Consider the following 24,192-nt stretch of genomic DNA (forward strand, 5'->3'; position numbering starts at 1 on the left):
TTTTTGCGCGTCTACTATCGGATAGCCCTACGCGACTACCGTGCTGAGGTAGTGCCACTCACAGAGCATCAGTCATGCTGGATTGGCCACGGTCTGTGGCTGGAGCGAGGTGCTCCGAGCTAGGAAATCCGAAGCGCGGCTTCTCGCTGCCGCAGTGAGCCGCTGCGATTTCAGAAGCGACCGCGGAAATTTCTGAGGCTATTATTCTAAGCCGTTCCTCAACTACAGCTCCCGCCCGTCAGAATTGAACTTTAAGTTCCGCTCTTGTCCCTCTAACCGAATTCCGCGCCGCCGTCGACGTAACTCATCTGCATGTTAAGTGGCACTTTAATGAATAAGTAAGTACAGTCGGCCCTAAACAAACCCCGCTGTGGTGTCCGCGGCCCGCCTATATTTTGCGCGCAGGGAGCGGGCGCTCTGAATAAGGCATGAGCTCCCCTTCTAGCCCTGCCTTGCCGAAAAACGCTGTCCTGTTGTCCCGTGGGAGGCCAGGCGCGACAATTTGCCAGATTTCTGCGGATACCCTCCGGCTCTTAAAGGGAGAACCTCCTGCTCTTCACAAGAAAAGGGAAAGACGAGCAGCTGACGTACAACTGGGAGGTGTGGATGGTGTTTCACAGATATTTAAAACCTATATTTTCCACAGAAACGAAGATAGAAACGCGGGTAAATTTTAACTTATACGTCAAAAACCATGCGGAAATTTGGAAGTTGCCTCTTCATATAACTGCTTATAGGGATTACCCCGCTGCAATTATCTCTGGAGGACCTACACATAAAGAGAGAGCGGTGCTACTTGAAGTTGCGACGCCATATGCTGTTCACGGTTCACTTTCGTTTCATATGTTCGCAGTACTTTCCGATGGTGGAATACTGTTTTGACGGATGATGGCAACTATCGTTACAACTGGGAAGCTCTGTAACAAATATGTTTGAATAGGCGACGCGAAGTATCGCCGTTGGAGGGGTCTTGAAGCTCGCGGTTCCTATATCAGCTAGAAACATGGGGTAAAAAGTTTTTGGATTAGCCCAGACCAGCGGCCGTATTAATAGCCATTCTGTCTTACTGTACCTTTGTTATAGTATGTTAAGAAAGGTTTGAACGACGAATCGGAGCTGGTGCCCAGGAAAATTTTTCGAATCGATTAATTCCTACCGCGAAAGATTTTAAACGGGCTGAAATTAATGCTCAACTAATGCCACCATTTGTATGTGCACTGTTCGTATTTTATGTACAAAAACAGATTTTATGTTCAAAAGCAGTCACCATTAAATAATGTTGGGATAGAGAGAGACTGATGGTTAGAATTTGAACCACCGGCGTATCGAACCTCGACCCAAGATAAGTTTTAACCGTTTGAAAACGATCTTGCTTCGTTTTGATTTTACGTGCAAAAAACACGTTTCTCTGCGTGGTTTCAGACGCTCCGCTTCTGTACTATAAACTTATGCGAATCGGTTCAAACTTTTTACGATGGCACATAAACTGATAAAGTCAAAAAGAATTTTTTTATCGATTAATCTCTGTGCGTTGTCAAGATACTATGGTTCAAATTCAAGCTAATGTTGCACGCAAAATTCGTTCTGTCATGTGGATTGAATGCGCAGAAACTGTTTACTGTGAATAAAATAAATAAAAAATGCATTCTTCACATAAATTTCAAAACTCGCTCTCATAAATCTACATTCATTCGCATTTTACTGCAAAAAGACGTTTTCTGTGAGTCGTTTTACACGCGCAATTTCTACGTTTTAGACTGGCTCGAATCGGTTCAAATTTTGTGAGAAGTTATACAAATACATGTGATTAACGGTAGTCTTGGTCTGTTGTGAGAGCTTTATTCTGACGATATAAGCACCATGGTACGAAAAACAATAAGAAATCTATGCCTGATCAGTAGTCGCCCAAGTCAACAAAAATCTACATCGGTTGCCAAGGTATGGCGGACTACTGTTAGAATTATGGTATCGTAAAAGTTGGGAACCAGAGTGAAAAATGATTCTATCACAGCATAAAAAAGGCGAATACCTCCTGGGCAGAGTTAGGAATGTAGAAATGGGGAACTAGCTTCCCGACTTATCTGGGAGCTTCAAAGACGTTTCAATCAGAACATCTTGACATATTCGCGCTTTCTGCGAATTAAACGTGCTTTCCCAGTGTAGTGAGCTCTCTTGGCTGAAAGGTGTTCGAACACCTGTATCTTGCAGTTTATAGGCTAAAGTGACTGCGCATAGTAAACAATACATTTCATATGAATGAATAGCATACAGAGTAACAGCTGAAAAAGTTGTCAGGAGTGGAAATATTTCTGCAGGTGGATTCATTGTACTAATACTACCAAGAAAAAAGGCGCTCATATGTCAAGATGTTTCGATTCAAAGGTCTTTGAAGCTGCCACATAAGTCGAAAAGCCAGTTCCTTCCTTTTGCATCCCTAACTCTGCCCACGACATATTCACCTTTTTTGTGATACGACAGAAGCATTTTTCGCTGTAGTTTTATTATATCTGAGCTATTTTAGGATTTGCTACGCACTTTGTATGTGACTGTACTTTGATTGGACAGCTTATTGTACAGATATTACGTGTGTAAGCTTAAACATGAGCAACTATTTGAGAACTCTCTTTTCAAAGTTTCAGTAGGAAAGTGTTCTTGGGAAACTAGTTTGGTAAGCAAGATCACATCTGTACTGTTTGTATTTACCCATCTGTCCCTCATTCTGCAGGTATTCGGAAGCGATGACATAGTAGTGTCCAACATCTCGTTGATGTCAATGCTTCTTCTACTGCATGTGTCTCCCCTTCTGTTGCTGGTACGGCTGCTTGTGTTATTAATGTTAACGCTGTTATTGTTTTGGTTTCTGCTACTACTGCTTTAATTTTTGTTGATGGAAATGGTGTAAAGAAAGTCCACTGTCCCTATGCTTTGATTCCAGCCATACTCATCGCGCATAGCATAGTGTGTGTACCCTGCACCATGAAGAACCTGTATTGTCCATTCCACAGCTGGTGTTCATATCTTTCTCCATTTGCTGCTGTTCCTGGGTCATCAGAAGCGGGACAACTGGCATTTATTCATAGAGGTTAAGTAATTGATTTCTCTGGCAGCAACATAATTTCTTCAACTATTTCAGTATTTGTTAACTGTTGAACTAGTTTGGTTTTTAAGTAAGCGTGATAACATGCGTACTGTGTGAACTTGCCATCTGTCGTTCATTCTGTAGATATTCAGAAATGATGTCAAAGTAGCTTGCGTACAGTAAGGTTAGTGTTTACTATCCGACTAATGCAATTGTTTTTCTACTGCAGGTGTCTCCCCTTCTTTTGTTAGTGTTGCTGCCATTATTGTTGTTGCAGCTTTTTTGTCTTGAGGAAGTTTATACCACAGTCTCGCTGCTGGCACCTCGCCGATCGCTGCTGGTACATCACACCTCGTCGCTCGCCGGGAGCCTTGTTAGATACACGCTGCAGCCTCGCTGCTCTCCGCTCGCCTGGAGTAATTACCTTGAAGCTGGTCACATCAAATGCGGCACTGCTGGAGTGAACCTGAAGCAGCCAATCACTGCTTCAGATTCGGGCATGCGGGAACGGTCGCAGCGCGAAACCCAAACCAGCTTGATATCATTGCCTGGCGAGGGTGGTAGTGGGAAGCTGAGTGACCTGCGACGGTACAGTTTAAATGGGCCGGTAAGATCCAGTAGGCTTGTTTTAACATCGATATACTATGTCGGCGAGCAGCGAGGTGGCAGCATGTATGCACCCTTAGTTCCTGTTACAGCTGCTTTAATGTCTTCTGCTGTAAAAGCTGTGTTGCCTGTTCCACAGCAGGTGTTCATATTTTCTCCATTTGGTACGGCTTTTGGGTCATCGTGTGGGGCAAAAATGGCATTTACTCATAGTAGTTAAATATCTGGTTCCTCTAGCAACAGCCGAATCGTTTAGATTATTTCAGTAATTGTTAACCCAGTTTTCGTATGTTAGTTGGGCTTATGTCCGATTTATAATTGGCCTTTAACTTATTTAGATATATCCTACGGTTTATAAAATCAGTTCTTTGCAGGTCAATTGTGATGAATAAAAATGCATTCTCAGATCGCTGATAGCTCTTTCTGTAGATACAATTCCACTTCATGAATATGTTTTTACAAGAGCAGTCGAGACGCAATGCCTTATGAGGGTTACTAATCACAATTCTTGTTATTTAGTTTACTCACAGTACCCCTCGAAGTTCAACGTAAATGGTTCAGTTGGTTCTGTCAACTTCATTCACTATACCAAGTACGGCAGTCCTTAAAATCTGTAAACTGTATTACTTTTAAATATCGTTCACACCACCACAAGATTTTAGGAAACATATTTCTTACAATCCTTGTTGATAATTTAAAGTTTTGGTAGTTTGTTTGCCATCGTTGTCATGAACCTGTTTTATAACGACCAAGAACACCACGTGTTGCTTCGATTTCGGTATTACCGCTTGTTTGTTGAGCAGATGAATTGTTGTTGCAATGTCTCATGTTTGTTATTGGTTACTTAAGCACTACGACACTAAATAAGCATCCACTTGAACATCTTTCGCTTAATAAATTGCTTTGGCAAACTTTACACTTTATGACATCTGCAGAGTTACTGTATAAGTTAAGTTTTTAACATTTATAGTGGGGAAGAGGCAGTTACTTTCTTATATTCTACGACTGTTTAGGCACTTCAGTGGATTTTGACACTACGGGATGTCAGAAATGGTTGCTATTCGTTAAGGTAAACAAGAAGAGCACTAAAGCTGTATATGTGAATGAATGCAAAAACACTGCAGGATTGACATTGGTACATCTACACGAACATGTTGCGTGTCAGAAACGGCAGACTGCTTGCGATTTTATTTTCTCTGATTTCCATTTTCGCTTTAACTTTTTGCGTCAGGTGTATACATTTTTGTTAGTGCAGTGATCTGTCTCTTAAACGAGCTTCAGAGAATAAATATCTAAGTGCTCGAATAGTTTTTAAATTCACTTTGTGTACGTCATATGCAATCAGCATCAGTAGCAGTACCAATATGTGTTATTGATCTAGTAAAGACGAAATACATAGAAAACCGTTTATTAGCGTGTTTTACGCAGTTTCATGTTGTATTTTTTCTCAGTTACAAGTATTTCAAATGCTTCAAACGGCTCTAAACACTATGGGACTTAACATCTGAGGTCATCAGTCAAATGGCTCTGAGTACTATGGGACTTAACTTATGGGGTCATCAGTCCCCTAGAACGTAAACCTAACTAACCTAAGGACATCACACACATCCATGTCGAAGGCAGGATTCGAACCCGCGACCGTAGCGGTCGCACGATTCCAGACTGTAGCGCCTAGAACCGCTCGGCCACACCGGCCGGCTGAGGCCATCAGTACCCTAGACCAGAATTACTTAAACCTAACTAACCTAATGACATCACACACATCCATGCCCGAGGCAGGATTCGAACCTGCGAACATAGCGGTCTCGCGGTTCCAGACCACAATCGATTCTCAGCCCTTGTGAGGCCAATTGAGGAGCTATGTGATTGAGAAGTAGCGGCACCGGTCACGAAAACTGACAACGGCCGTGAGTGAGAGAGGTGTGAAGACCACAGGCTCCTACGTATCTACATCCGGTGACGATTACGGGTTGCGAATGACACGGCGACCGATAGGCCTGTTCGGTCGGTGTTTGTTTGTTTTGTCTACAGTCCATTACCGCGCTTTAGTAAATTCCGCCACACTATGGGCGAAACGTGGCCGTGATAGTGATGTTAGCCGCTCTTTGCATAGTTTAGCTAACCTGCTTCCTCGTGCCCTCGTTCATTCCTTAACAAATGTTCATCGAGCGGAGATGGTGACAAAACACCAAAAGAAACAGTTTGGCAATTCGGGTACAACTGTAAGGCGTGATTTTTCTGGAGAGTACAGCGCTGCAAACACGGATCCATAATGAGTGAAAGGATCTCGCATTGAACCGATGGCGTCAGGTGTCTCTTGATATCACGGTACGTGATTATTGTGAGAGCTTGTGAAACACTCCGTAAAAGTGTCTCCCCTTCTAACAACTTAGACCGAGCATTGTGGTACAGGGGGTAGCACACTCGGGATGGCAGCTGTTCATATCCCTGTCCGGCTATCCAGGTTTAAATTTTCTGTTATTTCGTTCAGTTGTCTAAGGAAAATTCGCGGATGGTTCCTTCCGAAACGACATTGTCAGTTACTTGTCATATCCTTACAAAATTCGTGATTGTGCTCTGTGTTTATTGACCTTGTCATCGTCGTCTTCGAATGAGCTTATGGTGAATTGCAACGCCGAAAAGCATCAACAGTTAATGCCGTAACTTCTGACATCCTGGCAACAGTATGGTACGAGTCTGAATATTGCCCGTTAAAAGTAGGAGTAGATTGTATAAGCATGTGTGTAAAATATTAGAACTTTGTAAAATGGCGTGGTTTTTTGAAAATATAAATTTTGTTGTTGTGTACCTATGTTCAAATTTGCCTCAGGTCTTCACTCCTGTAGAAGATATAGTCTTGTTAAGTAGGGTCAAACTTTTTGATTAATCCCATATTTTGTTGTGTCAAACAGGAACGAAGGTTCAGTTGCTATGCACCGTTTTCCGATGTATGCTTGGAATCCGGAAAAAAATGACATGACAGTCTATTTTCTGTACATTTAATTAAGACGAGTGCATAATTCGTCACAATGTTATATGCAAAACGGAACTATTAGCAAAATAGGACAGACAAAGAGTGCCTTCTGTCAATGACGACGGTAGAACAGAAGAAATCACAACACAATCCTCTCAATATCCGTTAAATTTGGTACCGACAGGAGCCGTTTGTGACTTGTATCACTAAATGCCGGAGTTCGCAGAAATGTAAACTCGGATGCGATGTTTCTCAAAATTTTCATTATAATAATAAATAATTATAAACACCAGGTGATTAAATACTGTATTGTTCTACTTGTTAATAATTCTCATGTATCACTAAGTGCCCAAGTTCTCTGCAGTGCAAATCTTGATAGGATATTTTTCATGATTTTCATAAAGGGCTTGCAGAATCAATTATAAACACCAGGTGATTCAACAATGTTATTGTTTACTTGTTTATAATACTCATTTATTTCGTAGAACAACGGATAAAATCAGTATGTAGCAGGAAACCAAACCTACTTTATCAAACTAAACCAAGTTTAGTGATGCCCACATGTTTAAAAAAATAATATAATCCAAACAATTTATTAATTGAAGTCTTTTTCACATATTTTTCAGTACAGGTCGTAGAAAAATCACACTTATAAGCCTTTACGCCTGAAGTCCGTACTCTATAGAAGTCTGGAATCCATTTTATGCTCGTATATTCTCCAAATTCGCTCCCCGCCACAGTCGTAGACCAGTGGGGACAGAATTATATTGTGGACGACATTCATCTGCTATTCCATAAGCCCTGGGACACTAATGGAACATACTCGTACTACAATATCTGTGTGGTAAGAGAAACCTATTGTGAAGTACCTGCATCCCTTAACGCTTATTTCTTTGCAAACAACCATGGCATCTTCCAACAGCATAACAGTCTGTGCCAAAACGCCAGAACCCTGTGGTTTAAAGGGTATGGTAGAGCACTCACACTGATGTTTTGACTGGTAAATTCGACTGATCTTAATACGCTGGAACATATCTGGTACGCTATAGGACACCAACTCCGCGCTCAGAAACCACCGGAGTTGCGTGACCTGTGAGTAGGATTTTGTGAGGCGTGTCGTCGGAAAGCTACCACGGATTTGTCGAATCCAAACCATGCGGAATCAGTGCTGCGATACGTTCCAAAGATGGACCAACATCCTATTTTACAGATGGTCAAAATATCTTCGCTCATCGGTGCACTGAAGGCAAACATTCCCATGTAAGAGTTAGTGAGTTAATCTTTAGAAAAGCTAAAGGTAAGGAAGTCGATAAACTTTGGTGGATCATTGGTATTTATCTTCTCTTTCTCTGGTTAAAACTTAGTTCTCATTCGTCGAAATACAAGTATTTAATACTAAATTCCGATAGAGATTTATGGTTTCTCGAGTATATTTCGGTGTTGGCTCTGTCAGTATAGGAAGAGAAAATTTATTCAAAACTAATGCTATTGTCGGTAAACTAGATCAGCTCTGTATTTCATATTTTCACAAAGTATTGTCACAGAACAGTTTAGTGTAATGAATATTCCAGTACAACCTTCCGAAAATATTAGAATTTCGAAAAACATGTGCTTCCGATACTACACTATTTCCCCCTAAGACAATAAATCTCTTGAAATGGGATACTACAGAAGAAGATACTTCTCATTAATAGATATGTATTTCGGATAAAGAATGAAGGTATGCTGAATTAGAAAGGTTAGAAAATAAATTGCATTCATTCTGTAACTATAAAATAACTTTATGATTATTCAAATGCCATTTTTATGATGAGAAAGACAACTTAAACGGAAGAATATCTGTTACTTCTCCCAGTCGATATGGAAAAGTGGCTAAAGACAGGCAAAATGAAAAATAAGTCCCAGATGAAGTGAAATATCGCTTATGTTTGGATGTACCTAAACTGTGTAATCCAGTCTTTGCCAGACATCTTTTTCTGACCGAGCGAGGTGGCGCAATGGTTGGACACTGCACTCGCATTCGGGAGGACGACGGTTGAATCCCGCGTCCTGCCATCCTGATTTAGGTTTTCCGTGATTTCCCTAAATCGCTCCAGGCAAATGCCGGGATGGTTCATTTCAAAGGGCACGGCCGACTTCCTTCTCCATCCTTCCCTAATCCGATGAGCCCGATGACCTCGCTGTCTGGTCTCCTTCCCCAAAACAACCCGACCCAACCATCTTTTTCTGTTTATTGAATACGTGTGGTTCATTATTGACGCAAATCAGTTACTGATATGCCATAATATCTTCGGTCCATGTCAAATATAGGTTTAAAGAGTTCTTCTTCTTGCTCTTGGCTGAATACACATCCCAACAATCTTGTCTTCTAGCATAAAGGGTTTCTTAACCCTTTTTTAACTTTTATTTTACATGTGCTTCGTGAGACATTAAACAGTTGTTATTCTGTAGCACATGGCATCTTTCCTTATCTTACAGCTTCCAATGCCTTTTGCTTAGCTTGGGAACCCCATGATTGACGTAGTGATATTCGTAAATAATTTGATGATATCTTAAGATATCTTAACATACGCCCGTAATAAGAGCAAGTAGTTTTTCGCTAAGCTCATGACTCAGTATAGTTTTTGTGAAATACCGTAGGTACGCATGCAACACCATGCTTTACCAGTATGTTCCAAAATGCAGCGTATAAAACCAGAATTTTTCCGGGGCACATTCATCGGGTTCTGTTGGTGATAGAAAGATAGGGTTAAGTGCTTCGGATAGTCCTTGGGCTAGGGATCATGTGTGCATCCAACAGAACGACCATCTTACTGTAACTATCCTATAGTATAGGGTCGAAGTTTAAATATTACACACATTCTCCGGCGTAAGCCAATGGAGCAAATCAGTTGGTTATATTGTATGCTTATGCAGTGTCCATTAACTTCATGGGTGGTCCCTCAGAAAAAGCTTTTCTCTCCATTTTTTCGTCGTCGGCAACGAATATCTCAATAAGCAACAGCAAAAAGTTGCTCAGATTTTGAAGGCATATTGTCTAAGCATTTATCTAGAAGTCATATCTTCTCGTTTTGAAAAATCTTCATGCGTTATCGAAAGCACCCCAACAATATGGTTTATTTGTTCCAGAAACAAGCCGCTGATTTCAAGACGGCTGTGAATAACAAGTGGCTGAAAGTTTTACGGTGTATTCCTAAGATTGCGATCTCCAACAACGTTGGAAATTTTCTTGATATCTTTATTCGTTTCCGGAATAAAGAGGTTAAGATTTAGCGTACCTATACACTTAAAATCCGGTGTGAGACGGATACGTAAAGTGACGTAGCACGGAGAAATATGCTTTAAGTGTCCCTGTTATCAGAGGGGCTCCCAGGACCCTAACCGATACTCTGGCACAAGTAAAAATTTTGTGCAATTAAAATTTGGTCTGAGGTGTACAATTAGTTTTCCGTCAATTCGATTTCACGTAAGCATATTATTAAAATTTTATTGACGCATGAAGTTATTTTCATTTGAGTGGCATGCCCTGCTGTAGCAGTGGAAAGAAGGGAACCAGCGGAAAAAATCACCAATCGGAACATCAAATAGGAGAATATGCTTCTGTTTAACAGTTGTTGACCGAAAAGTGGGGTGCCAGATGACTCATTCTATCTTTGCCAGCACCCTTAATAATTTTCACAAACTTTTAGTATGCAAACATATTTGCCCTTTTCTGCTTCAAGAGAAGGAGTGGGAATGGAAACAGACGAAAAAGTAGTAAGTATTGCAACATAAAAAAATGGTTCAAATGGTTCTGAGCACTATGGGACTCAACTGCTGAGGTCATAAGTCCCCTAGAACTTAGAACTACTTAAAGCTAACTAACCTAAGGACAACACAAACATCCATGCCCGAGGCAGGATTCGAACCTGCAGCCGTAGCGGTCGCGCGGTTCCAGACTGTAACGCCAGAACCGCTCGGCCACCAGCGGCCGGCTATTGCAACATACTAGATAGTGATTGTGTAGAAAGAGCGAAGAGCGAAGGACACAGTGACAGTGTCAGAGCACGAGAGGGATTGAATGGTAGTGGAACTTAGTTGAGAATGCCTAAGGAATGCTAGGAAAAGTGTAAAGGAGACAGTGCCAGTGGGACGGGAATACAGAGGAGGAGAACGTGAAAGTGGGTGATAGCCAGCGATAATGAGAGACTGAGTCTATGACAATGAAAATGAGTAAGAGTGAGATAGCGACAGTGAGAAGGGACAGCAACAGTGAGAAGGACTGAATGAGATTGTAGCAGCAAGAAAGAGAGAAACAGTTACAATGAAAGGAGACAGTAGTAGAAGGAGGGAACGGAGGAGACTGTGGCTGTGAGACGGAAGGCAGTGACAGACACAGTGCGACAACGACAATGAAGAGCGCTGAATGAGAGAGTGAGAGTCAACAAGTGGGTTAGGATGTGTATGAACGACTTGCAGCGATGGCCTAGTTGCTGTGATCGATTTACAGTAAGCGGAGCTTGCAGGACTGAGAAGTGAGTCACATATAAAAAAGAACGCTAGTATTTTCACATGCCAAATTTTTTGGGAGCATTTTTAGATGTGCTTAGGGGAAGGTAAAATGAGGCAGCCGGTGCCCTACTTTTAAACAGGAGGGTTTCACCTTTTTTGTGCTGTGTTAGGAGCATTTTTTCGCTGGTAATATTGAACCCAGTTTCAAGGACATGGAAAGACAAATGACATACACGACTAAATACCACGAGAATAAAACCCGACTAATGTACGTCAAACGTATTCGTTTGATAAGCGCATTAGGAAATGAAACTGGATTTCGTGAAGAAAAAGTATTACGAAAGACATCGACGTATGTTTATCGAAGTTTTTATAATTGACGTTTTAATTAATTAAATCTTTGTCTCTTAAGTAAAAAAATTGTAAAACTCAGCATATATTGATCTCTTGCTTCAATTGCAAGACATCAGTTGCTTCAAAAGTCTCTTCTAAAAAGAAATTTGAAGTTAAGGTTAATAGTAGTCTCACACCAGGTTTTGGAGGATTACTTTATGAGGCGAAAAATGCTCTTGTCGGAGTACAAATAATAAGATCGTGCTCCCCTTTAAAAGACTCTGTCAGAAAAGTGGGGAACCAGGTGTCTCAGTCTTCATTCCGCGTTTCTCACGAAAATTTTTTGCATGCGAGCATACTAACACACTTTTAGCAAAGGGCATTGCACATCCTTTTATCCAGACCCTCTTTGTAGCTAACTCTTCATAATCAGCGTCTCCCTCTGAGTTTCTCCATCGATCTCCTTCTTTCCCATTGATTTACAGCAAATCCCACCAGCACTGTCTCCTCTCTCACTTACTCTGTCTCCTTTTGTCTTTCTTTCCCATTGCTAACGTCGCCGCTGTACCCTGGGCAGATCCAAAATTACTCTTCTCCCATACCCACGTGTTTAAAATTCACAAGTCTCGGAGCGCTCAGACCCCCAAAGCCTGTGTGTAGTCTCCACTCTCACTGACCGTCAATATCTACTCTCTCTTTGGCTCCCAATGCTGCTATCTTCTTCCATCTCTGTTTCTCTTTCACTGCTCCTCTCTCTCTCTCTCTCTCTCTCTCTCTCTCTCTCTCTCTCTCTTAACATCACTGTCTACTCTCTCTTTCTCTTCCACTGAAACGGACTTCTTTCTCTTCCACCGTCACTTTCTCTCTGCTAGGTTCATTCAGCAGAAAAAGACGCGAATATTTTCGCATGCCAGAGTGTTTGGTGACGAAGGTGGGATGAGGATTGAGGTACCTGTTTTCCCATTTTTTGTCACAGTCTTTATAGGGGAGCGGATTCGACTTTTGCGTGCTCCAACAGGAACACTTTGCAGCTGATTTCCTTCTTCGCCCTGGTACAGCAGGCTGCGCTGCTTATATAAAAGAAATGCGATAGGTCAGTAAAGTTTTGACTTTGTGTTAACCTTATATTATGCATACTCATTTGCTACTTATGTGTGTCACAATTTGTAAATGTGCCGATACATACAAATGAATTATCAAAAGAACCTACCTGGCAGATTAAACCTGTGTGCCAGAACGAAACTCGAACTCGAGACCTTTGCCTTTCGCGGGCAAGTGCTCTACCAAGTGAGCTACCCAAGCACGACTCACGACCCGTCCTCACAACTTCAATTCTGCCAGTACCTCGTGTCCTACATCCCAAACTTCTCAGAAGCTCTTCTGCGAACCTCGCAGAACTAGCACTCCTGGAAGAAAGGATATTGCGGAAAGATGGCTTAGCTAAAGCCTGGCGGATATTTCCAGAATGAGAAGGTCCCGAGTTCGAGTCTCGGTCTGCCAGGAAGTTTCTTTTGACATGTTATTTGTATGTAACGGCACATTTACAAATTTTGACACACATGAATAGCAGATGAGTACGCATAATGTAAGGTTAACACAAAGTCATCCGCGCGCAAAGCAAATTCACTTTACACAAAATGCACAGTTTCCGGCTGCATCTACACTACATCAAAATATGTTGTGTTTGATTTATAAGTACAAAGAATTTCGAATGACAAAATAATTTTTGTGAGGTGCCTACGCCGCCAGACAGCTCTATGATATGATTTCAAGGTCACGACAGCCTGCATAGGCGGGAAGTGCCAGATGTACGGAGATAACGCGTCGTGAAGATTGGTTGGTGAAAAATGACGAGTAAAAACGTAGTTTCGTGATCTCAGAACCCATGCGATGTCCCCATAACCGTTGCCACGTGTTAATTCCGCCAGTTAAAACTACATTTACGCCTCACAACGGATGTTGTTGTTGTTGTTGTGGCCTTCAGTCCGAAGAGTGGTTTGATGCAGCTCTCCATGCTGCTCTATCCTGTGCAGGACTTTTCATCTCCGAACAACTACAGCAATCTTCGTCTCTCTTTTACGATTTTTGCCCAACCCCCCCCCCCATCCCCCACCCCTCCAACACTTCCCCTCAATACCAAATTGGCTATTGATGTGTCAGAATCTGTCCTATCAACGGATCCCTTCTTTCGGTCAGGTTGTGCCACAAATTTCTTATCTCCTCAATTCTGTTCAGTACCTCCCGATTAGTTACGTGATTTGCACACCTAATCTTCAGCATTCTTCTATAGCACCTCATCTTAAAAGCCGCTATTCTCTTATTGTCTAATCTGTTTGTCAACCTTGCTTCACTTCCATACATGGCTACACTCCAGACAAATACCTTCAGGAGAAATTTCTTAATGCTTAAATCTATATTCGATGTTAACAAATTTCTTTCTTTCAGAAACACTTGTCTTGCCATTGCAAGTCTGCATTTTATATCTTCTCTACTTCGCCCATCATCAGTTATTCTCCCACCTAGGTAAACAAGATTCATATACTACTTTAAGTGTCTCGTTCCTAATCTGATTCCTTCAGAATCACCTGATATAGATCAACGACATTCTATTATCGTTGTTTTGCTTTTGCTGATGCTCATCTTATAACCTCCTTTCAAGTCTATGTTCATTCCGTTCAACTGCTCCTCCAGGTCCTTTGCTATCTCTGACAGAATTGAAATGTCATCGGCAACCCTCAAAGTGTTTATTTCTTTTCCCGGAAATTTAATTCCTACTCCAAATTTTTCTTTGATTTCCTTTTCTGCTTGTTCAGTGTATAGACTGAATAACATTGGGAATAGGCTACAACCCTGTTTCACTCCCTTCTTACCGCTGCCTTCCTTTCATGACCGTCGACTCTCATTACTGTCGTCCGGTTTCTGCACAAATTGTAAATAGCCTTTGGCTCCCTGTATTTTCCTTACTGCCTACAGAATTTCAAAGAGAGCTTTCCAGTCAACATTGTCAAATGCTTTGTCTAAGTCTACAAATGCTATAAACATTTGTTAGTCATTCCTTATCCTGTCTTCCACAATGAGTCATAGGGTCAGTATTGCCTCACGTGTTTCTACATTTCTCTGGAATCCAAACTGATCTTCTCCAAGGCCGGCTTCTACCAGTTTTTCCGTTTTTCTGTAAAGAATGGATGTTAGTGGATTGGAACTATGGCTTACTACACTGACAGTTCGGTAATTTTCACACCTGTCAACAACTTCTTTCTTTGCAGTTGGAATTATTATATCACTCTTGAAGTCTCTGGGAATTTGGCCTGTCTCATACAACTCCTACAGGACGGGTGTTAGGTGCATATTTTATTGCCTAAGTACAATAAGTTTGAACCTCTGAATCACGGTAAGCGATAATGTTATCGGAAAATGTTTCATGGTTCCAAGAAACCATCATCTCAAGAAAAGATGGAAAGAATTCGACGGTATGCCATAAATAGAAATTACAGAGCTAGCCATCCCCGCAAGTGATACTGATCACGCTTTCTCGGAATTTTCTCAAGTCCGCCCAGGAGCAAATGACGGTTCTGTAAGCTGCTTAAGGGCCATCACAGATCTCACCTAATGGGAAAGAACCAACCGATCTGCTCAATTTGCTTGGTCTGGAGAAAGTGTGCAATTCTTAAATTTTGACGCTTTACTGTAGAATGGCTATAGTATTACAGTTCTTCCTATAGGTTTACAATCGTTCGCTAGGGCAAGGAATATCCAAAGCACTTGACTTCTTGTCTCTGTAATCTATTGAGATACGATCCTCTGGAAAACTACATTTTCGCGCGAGGCTTTTTGAAGCATACAAGGTATCGAACGCAAAACCTAATATCTCATTGCGAATAAGAGGTACGTCTGACTTCCCATACACGGTGATAAGGCTACGGATACTTTCTGAAAGACATAACAGATAAAAAAACTTGAAGCACCCAACGAAAATTAGTAAAATAAATATAAGTAACAACATCGTCAGGGAAACCAGGGCATAATTTAAAGCTGCCGTAGTAGCCGAAAGCCATTACGCCTCATCAGAAGCAGTTTATAATACGGGGAGCTTATGATTTGGATCACGTCGGTTGTTTGCGATCTATCTCGGATATATGAAGTGAACGTCGAGTTGAAGAGAGTTACATCATATGGTACGTCAACAGACATGTTCAAAAATGGTTCAAATGGCTCTGAGCACTATGGGACTCAACTGCTGTGGTCATAAGTCCCCTAGAACTTAGAACTACTTAAACCTAACTAACCTAAGGACAGCACACAACACCCAGCCATCACGAGGCAGAGAAAATCCCTGACCCCGCCGGGAATCGAACCCGGGAACCCGGGCGTGGGAAGCGAGAACGCTACCGCACGACCACGAGATGCGGGCAACAGACATGTTAATGAAATCACATTTGGATGTGTGGACGGCTTACCTGGCCCTGAAATAGTACTTGCAGGTTGTGTTGCTGGGGTAGCTGGAGGGGTACCTCGGTGAGAAGAAGCGGCCGCTGCGGGGGCCGTCCCCGCTGGAGAACAGCTGGTCGCACTCCGTACCCAGCACCGGCCGGCCGTCCGAGCGGAACGAGCCTGCGACACCACAAAAGAACAGCCGTCACAACACCAGCCCGCTCACGTCTGCCATCATTGGTCAATGGATGAACACATGACAGGGCAGGCCATTATTCTATGGTGTACGCGTAGTTACTATTGCTCCTCTGCAGCTGCAAACTAACGTCTTTTGCGTCCTTCAGATTTTCAGGTCCGATCCTCGACCTTACTGATATTTTTCTGGCTGGTATTCTTCCGATGTGTTGTTCCAATAATCTGTACCGTCACTAATGCAAAAAAAGTGTGAAACCTTATGGGATTTAACTGCTAAGGTCACCAGTCCCTAAGCTTACACACTACTTAACCTAAATTATCCTACGGACAAACACACACACACCCATGCCCGAGGGAGGACTCGGATCTCCGCCGGGACCAGCCGCACAGTCCATAACTGCAGCGGCTTGGACCGCTCGGCTAATCCCGCGTGGCGCCACTAATGCGTTTCAGTACATACCGCTTTGTAGATATCCACACTGAACAAAATTAGTCATCACCTCAGGACAATGGATTCAATTTGGTGAGGATGTGAGTCCACAAGGTATGCTGTAGCCAACTAAAACAACTCGTTCGTTATTACGTCCTCTAAGGGCTGCGAAGTTACGGCGATGTGCATGGCTACTCTTAACCAGATGTTCCAAACACCCTACATCCAAATGGTTTTCTATGGGTTTTGGATTTTGTTATTTAGGGTGCCTGAGTGTTCGTCAATCAATGAATATATGCATGTCATCCTGTTAATATCTCTTACTTCCTAGAGAACGGAAGTTTCGTCAGCATTATCTTCCCAAAGATACAGAAGTTTGAAGAACATTTATGAGCAGCACCAGTAACACCATCAGTTGTATTACTTCTCACTAACTTCAATGGTTTCTATGGTACTATCGACCATCTTTCGAGCCCTCTGAAACGTGGGATGATCTCTAGAAAAAGAGCTTCCGGTAACAGCATTTAGCTTCTTTTTACGAGGGTTGGAACTTAAATAGTGGCAACTATTTATTCACAACCGATAGAAATGAGTTACAAGTTTTCACCTGTTACTGTCCTCCAAAGTAGTTACCAGCGTTGTGTAGAACCCGTTGCCAGCGATGTGGAAGGCGTAGTATATCGTTATCAGAGCCTGTTATGTTGATGGTGCGAATGGAGCGGTCTACTGCCTGTCATCTTTGGAATTAAATCAAAGTCACAAGGACTTAAGTCCGGGAAGTATGGCGAATGGTACAGTACTTCCCAGTCCCATCGACCGAACAGAGCAGCCAAAGCTTGCGCTGTATGGGCCCGCCCATTGTCGTGCAAAAGGATGGGTGGGTTGCGCAGAAAGTGTCACCGCTTCTTTCGCAAAGCTGGTCTCAGATGATTCTCCCAAAACGAACAGTAATACTGTGCATTTACGGTCTGCCGAGGAGGAACGTAATGCGTTAGGAAAGCTGCAAGAGAATCACCATAACTTTAGACCGCTCCATTCGCACCATCAGCAGAACAGGCTCTGCTAACGGTATGCTATGCATTCCACATCGCTGGCAACGGGTTCTACACAACGCTGGTGACTACATTGAAGGACAGTAACAGGTACAAACACGTAACTCTTTTCTATCGGTTGTGAATAAATAGTTGCCACTATTTAAGTTCCAACCCTCGTATAACCACTGCTGTTACTTCATGTTACTTTTCTGCGAGTGATACGACAGTCCTTTTAGACACGTGGGAAAATCCGGTATGAAAAATAAATCGGACATCATTCACGATGCGTCACGGGCACGTCCAAACGCGATAACTCCTTTCTATAATATGTCAGGTATCTATTTCGACGCGTAGTACTTCGTTGATCCCATACATCCGAATGCATACATATGACATCTCAGCCCCGTGACTTAAATCGGCACTGGAGTGTCAAACGACTGCCAGGTAACGGACCTACACCTTCTGCTACTCTCCAACGACAGCAGCGTGCCCTTTCCAGAGGTAACTAACATGCTTCCGCTGAGTACATCTTAACACTGTGTAGCATAGCTCAGCAATCACATTTATATTACTGCTGCTTTATTTTCTTCCCATCACAGTATTCATGTCACGTTTACATAGGCCAAGGAATACATCCAACATATTATTTGACGTTTTTCCGGTGCAAAAAATTTTATGATGACTGACACTGAGACTTAACATTTTTTGTTTTTTGTTTTTACGAAGACATGAGAGTCTCGTCCTATGTATAATTTATTCAACTGAAATATATCAATGTAAAGAAAGCTTCAGATAAGGAGTTTGTATTGCCTTGATCGGATGTATGTACACTAGACTACTAGTTTCGGCAGGGCTAAGCTGCCATCTTCAGATCTTCTGACCACTTAGCCCTGCCGAAACTAGTAATCAAGTGTACCTCCATGAGATCAAGGCAAGAAAAACTGTACTTGAGAATCTTTCTTTACACTGAATTCAACAAACCTCTCCAGCATACATTGTCATAAATATACAATGAAGAGCCAGAGATACTGCCTAATACCGTGTGGGGCCCCGTGAGCAAGCAGAAGTGCCGCAACACGACGTGCCAGGGACTCTACTAATGTTTGAAGTAGTGCTGGAGGAAAATGACACCACGAATCCTACAGCGCTGTCCATAAATCCGTAAGAGTACGACAGGTTGGAGATCCCTTCTGACAGCACGTTGCGAGGCATCCCAGATGTGCCTAATAACGTTCATCTCTGGGGAGTTAGGTAGCGAGCGGCAGTGTTTAAATTCAGATGAGCGTTCCTGGAGCCACTCTGTAGCAATTCTGGACGGGTGGGGTGTAGCATTGTCCTGCTGGAATTGCCCAATAGACATGAATGCATGCAGGCGATCAGAGAGGATGCTTACGTACGTGTCACCGGTTGAAGTCGTTTCTAGACGTATCAGGGGTCCCATACCACTCCAACTGCACACGCCCCAGGCCATTATAGAGCCTCCACCAGCCTTAACACTACCCTGCTGACATGCTGCGTCCATGGATTCATGAGGTTGTCTCCATACCCGTACACGTTCATCCGGTTGATACAATTTGAAACGAGACTTGTCCGACCAGCCAACATGTTTCCAGTCATCAACAGTCCAATGTCGGTGTTGACGAACCCAGACAACTCGTAAAGCTTTGTATCGTGCAGTCATCAAGGGTACACGTGTGGGCCTTCGGCTCCGAATGCCCATATCGATGATGTTGCGTTGAATGGTTCGCACGCTGGCACTTGTTCATTGCCCAGTAGCGAAATCTGCAGCCGTTTGCGGAAGGGTTGCTCTTCTGTCACGTTGAACGATTCTCTTCAGGCATCGTTAGTCCCGTTGTGCAGGATCTTTTACCGGCCGCAGCGATGTCGTAGATATGATGTTTCACCGGAGTCGTGATATTCACGGTACACTCGTGAAATGGTCGCACGGGAAAATCCCCACTTAATCGTTTCCTCGGAGATGCTGTGTCCTATCCCTTCTCCGCCGCTATAACGTCACTTTCAAACTCACTTAAATCATAATATCATGGTTCCTGCAGCAGCAGTAACCGATCTAACAACTGCGCCACACACTTGTAGTATTATATATGAGTTACCGACCGCAGCGCCGTATTCTGCCTGTTTGCATATCTCTGTATTTGGAAACGCAGGTCTATAGCAGTTTCTTTGGCGCTTCAGTGTATTAATATTAGGATATGTTTGTATACTGTAAAATGTTCCTCATCTGCTCCTAAACCACTAACAAACTCGGTGTATATACCTTTTATTTTCCTCAAAAAAGTACTGTGGGAGTAAAAACTACCTCCCGTTCAGGCGGAGTTAAAAACAGGGTAACATAGTCAGACAGAGGGTGGATGAGAAGATTGACAGGGGAGAGGAGAGGGACAGAGAGGGTAGAAGGAGATGGAGAGCGAAATGGGATGGAAGAGATGCACAGTGAGAGAGATAAAAGGAGGGGAGAGTCGGAGAGAGGAATATTATATAATGGACGGTATTACGTCCTCTGGCGCTCGGCGCTCGGCATCCGTTTGTACGAAGCGGTGTTACTAATTGCATAAACAGTAGGCGCTGCTGTTAGACAAGGCTGACAGCAACGGCCATCCAAGTGGACACCGCAACCGACGGAACTACAATTCCACGCCTTCCGCAGATACCAGTGACCTGTCTGATGACATTACGTTACGCAAGAGCCAATGAGCCAACAGCCTGTCATGTCGGCCAGTGGAAGCCAACTGTGCGGTTTGAATGTAGTCACGCGCTTGATATTATAACCTTTGTCTCTGGGCCTCTGCAGTCTACGATAAGGCCACTGCAAGTTCACAGTACGATTAGCCCATCTTTGGAGTCCACACTAAGAAGCACGCGAGCTAATATTTACGGCAGTCTACAGAGAATGGTACCATTACCAATACTGTGGATCTCCAGGAAGTCATCTCGGAATAAAACTTGGTAGGTGCAGATTTGTAGGAGAAACTCTCAGATTTATATTGTATCGAGTTGGGTTCTTAATGACTGGAAGTTACCCGTTCCGGAAGTGCTATTTGTATTCACTTATACAAGAGTTGTACGTTATGTTCCAGTGTCCCAAAGAACGCAGATATTGTACTTTGATTATTTATTTGTTTACTTGTCTCAGACACAACACTGGTCAAGTCGGATTGAAGTGACATGCTATTGGACAGATAGTCACGTTGCAGCAGACAGAGAGGGGCAGGAGGATGTGGACAGGGATAGAGGGAGAAGAGGGGATGGACAGTTAGAGGGGTATGAGGCGATTAACGGAGAGAGTGAGAGAAGGAGACGGAGATATAAGAAGAGGGCAGGAGGGGATGGTCAGGAAGAAGGGGAGTAGAAGGGCCGGCTGAGAGAGGGGAGAGGAGGAGATGGACAGAGAAAGTGGAGAGAGAGTTCTGTACGTACGGGTAAAGTTGTTGGATGAAAGTTAGTAACACACATAATTCCTGATTTGAGAAACAAACGACTCATATAACAGGTGAATATTGCAAGCCGTACAGAAAACGAACATCACAATGGCTTGATGTAGAATTGTACAACGGCCCTACACATTAGAAAACCAATGCATTTACAACAATTCCATATCGCTGGTTGAAGCCACTGTAAAGTATTAGATTTTTCACATCTGATATTGAACATGATTCAGCAGTAAATATTTGCATTGCCCCCTACAGTTTCCACGGTTCTGGTTATGTGCTGGCATGTTATGTCTCTCAGTAGGGCAGACTGCTTTAGCCACTATGTCTATCGTTAAATGTCTATACCGATTGCCATATCCATCATTAACATCCATACGTATCATAGAATATAATCCTCAAATGGAAGAAGATCGATTACCAAATCTAAAGGATTTCTACTTCTGAATGACATGGTGCATTACTAGTCTACTTAGTATTGTATTTATACTAGGATAAGTCAACCAACGACGAAAATAATGAATGGTAGTATGCAGTGACCACCACACTCGTGTCATAATTTGAGTGAAGAGTAAGCAAATGAATTCTGCTGTTTCAGTGTGTTGGAGGGCCATGACAATACTTTCGAAAGACATTTGGTATCGAAAGTAAATTCGGAATATGAAGAAAGGAAATCAATGAATTTTGCTTCCTAGAGGAAGTCGGTTGTCAAAGGCCAGCAGTGCGCCCGAAAGGATCGGCAACCCTTCGGACGTAGCGACAGCGCACACGTAATACTCCCAAGGCGTCAGCTCCCAGGACTTCGATAACAAGCCATAGTCATACTGAAACTGGTAGATGGTAGCGCAAGCGCCACCAGAGGTACTCCTCGCTGGTTATCTACTTCCCTCCCACGTGCGCGGAAATAGAGACACAGGTGTACCTCAGCGCACCGGCTATTTATAGCGGCGCAGTACTAGTCATTAGCGGTTCACCTTCGGCGCTCTTGGTCGACTCATGTGTCCGCTAATCCTAGCCCTTCAATCAGAGCTCTGTAGAAGCCACCGCAGAGGAACTTCACACATCTCCAAAATCGCCCCTGAGAAGTATCTTCGGCGAGTTTCGGCAGAGTACGCTCTACTTCCTTCCCTGTGGGAAGCTGCATTGTGTTAGTTTCTACGTCCCGTCATCTTAATTTACTTTGTTGTTTTCCAGGCACATTCCTGACAGAGGACTAAGAGAGTTTTGTTAATTTTTGTGTGAAGAGGTTTTTATTTTGTCAATGTCGTATTGTTTTGATTAATAACCTTTTTCTCTTTTTGATCTGGAACGAGTTCTCTCTTAGGCATTTCACTACGTGAGATACAGCATCATTGATATCTGTAATTCTGAAACATGGTTGCAAAAAGCTGAAAATGAAATCAGGACAAAAGTACATTCCCATAAATCACGGTGATATACACTTAACCGAGCGGAGTGGACGCGAAGTTAGAGGCGACATGCCACGGAATGCGCGGCCCCTCCCGCAGACGTTCGACCCCTCCCTCGGGCATGGATATGTGTGTGTTGTTCTTAGCATACGTTAAAGTTAGATTAAGTACTGTGTAAGCCTAGGGACCGACGATCTCAGCAGTTTGGTCACTTAGGAATTCAAACACATTTGAACATTGTAAGTAGGCTGTTTAGGTTTTTATATTGGTAACGCCACGTAGCGCTCTGTATGAAAATCACTGGCTGTGCTGTGTACCGTCTGTGGCTGCTTTGCATTGTTGTAATATTCGCTATTGTAGTGTTGGGCAGTTGGCTGTTAACAGCGCGTAGCGTTGCGCAGTTGGAGGTGAGCCGCCAGCAGAGGACTTGCTATATTCTCCGTAAGACTCTTCGAAGGTGATTGTGCACCTGCACAGTCGCAACAAATTGCTGCTGGCCATCTCCACAATGACTACAGTGCATCTGCACCTTTGATGGCCCACCAATGCTATAATTGCTGCAAGGACTACAGTGGGTCTGCACCTCTGGTGGCCCACCAACACCTTAATTTCTACGAGGACTACAGTGGGTCTGCTCTGTGATTACCTACCTACCAATATTCTTCAAAACTTTGACTGATTCTGCGATGGATTTGGGTAAGTGTGTGCATTGGATATCTTTGTTATTGTAATTTTGAAATTTTTTTTGAAATCTGTATTGGCCACTGCTCAAAACAATTTTTAAAATTTTTGTGGGGAGTATGGGGGCTATGTAAGTAAGCTGTTTAGGTTTTTATATTAGTAACGCCAAGTAGCGCTCTGTATGAAAATCACTGGCTGTGCTGTGTGCAGTCTGTGGCTGGTTTGCATTGTTGTAATATTCGCTATTGTAGTGTTGGGCAGTTGGCTGTTAACAGCGCGTAGCGTTGGGCAGTTGGAGGTGAGCCGCCAGCAGTGGCGGATGTGGGGAGTGAAATGGCGGAGTTTTGAGAGCGGATGATCTGGACGTGTGTCCATCAGAGACAGTAAATTTGTTAGACAGGATGCCATGAACTTCTATGTATATTATGACTTTTGAACACCTTTCAGGTAAATACATTGTTTGTTTTCTATCAAAATCTTTCATTTGCTAACTATGCATATCAGCAGTTAGTGCCTTCAGCAGTTAGAATCTTTTATTTAGCTGGCAGTTTTGGCACTCGCTGTATTGCAGTAGTTCGAGTTACGAAGATTTTTGTGAGGTAAGTGATTTTTGAAGGGTATAGGTTACTGATAGTCAGGGCCATTCTTTTATAGGGATTATTAAAAGTCAGATTGCGTTGCGCTAAAAATATTGTGTGTCAGTTTAGTGTTGATCAGAATAGGGAAAGAGCGAATTGTCTGAGTACGTTCAGTTCTCCTAAGCTGTTTGAAAATCAAATAATGTAAGAGGTTTACCAGCACAGTAATTCATAAACTTTTCTAAGGGGACGTTTCAACATACACACTCAGTGGCCAAAAACCATGGAAAGGCATTGGACATGGAAATGGTTTTCATCTCCTGTTGCCTATGTGGTGCGTTTGACTCGAGACATTCCAGGTAAGAAGGGGTTCCTGGCGACCACGTTCAAGCCAGTAGTGGTGTGACTAGCACTAGACGAGCGGTGGCCTGAGTAATAGCACACTGTCTGTCACCCCATATGGCTCCACGGAGGTGACGTGACGTCGTTTCGTCCATTGCTT

General features: G+C 43.0%; 1 protein-coding gene across 1 annotated transcript in view; it reads right to left on the bottom strand.

Annotated features, from left to right (window-relative positions):
• The window catches only part of LOC126234651 (suppressor of lurcher protein 1-like), a 652,665-nt gene that overhangs the window by 184,125 nt on the left and 444,348 nt on the right, over window positions 1-24,192 (bottom strand). The window contains exon 6 of the mRNA XM_049943382.1: window positions 15,941-16,094. Within this exon, the coding sequence (XP_049799339.1) occupies window positions 15,941-16,094 (154 nt within the window). The remainder of the gene's footprint in view (window positions 1-15,940; window positions 16,095-24,192) is intronic.

Source organism: Schistocerca nitens, chromosome 2 (genome assembly GCF_023898315.1).
Source record: "Schistocerca nitens isolate TAMUIC-IGC-003100 chromosome 2, iqSchNite1.1, whole genome shotgun sequence".
Lineage (NCBI taxonomy): Eukaryota > Metazoa > Arthropoda > Insecta > Orthoptera > Acrididae > Schistocerca > Schistocerca nitens.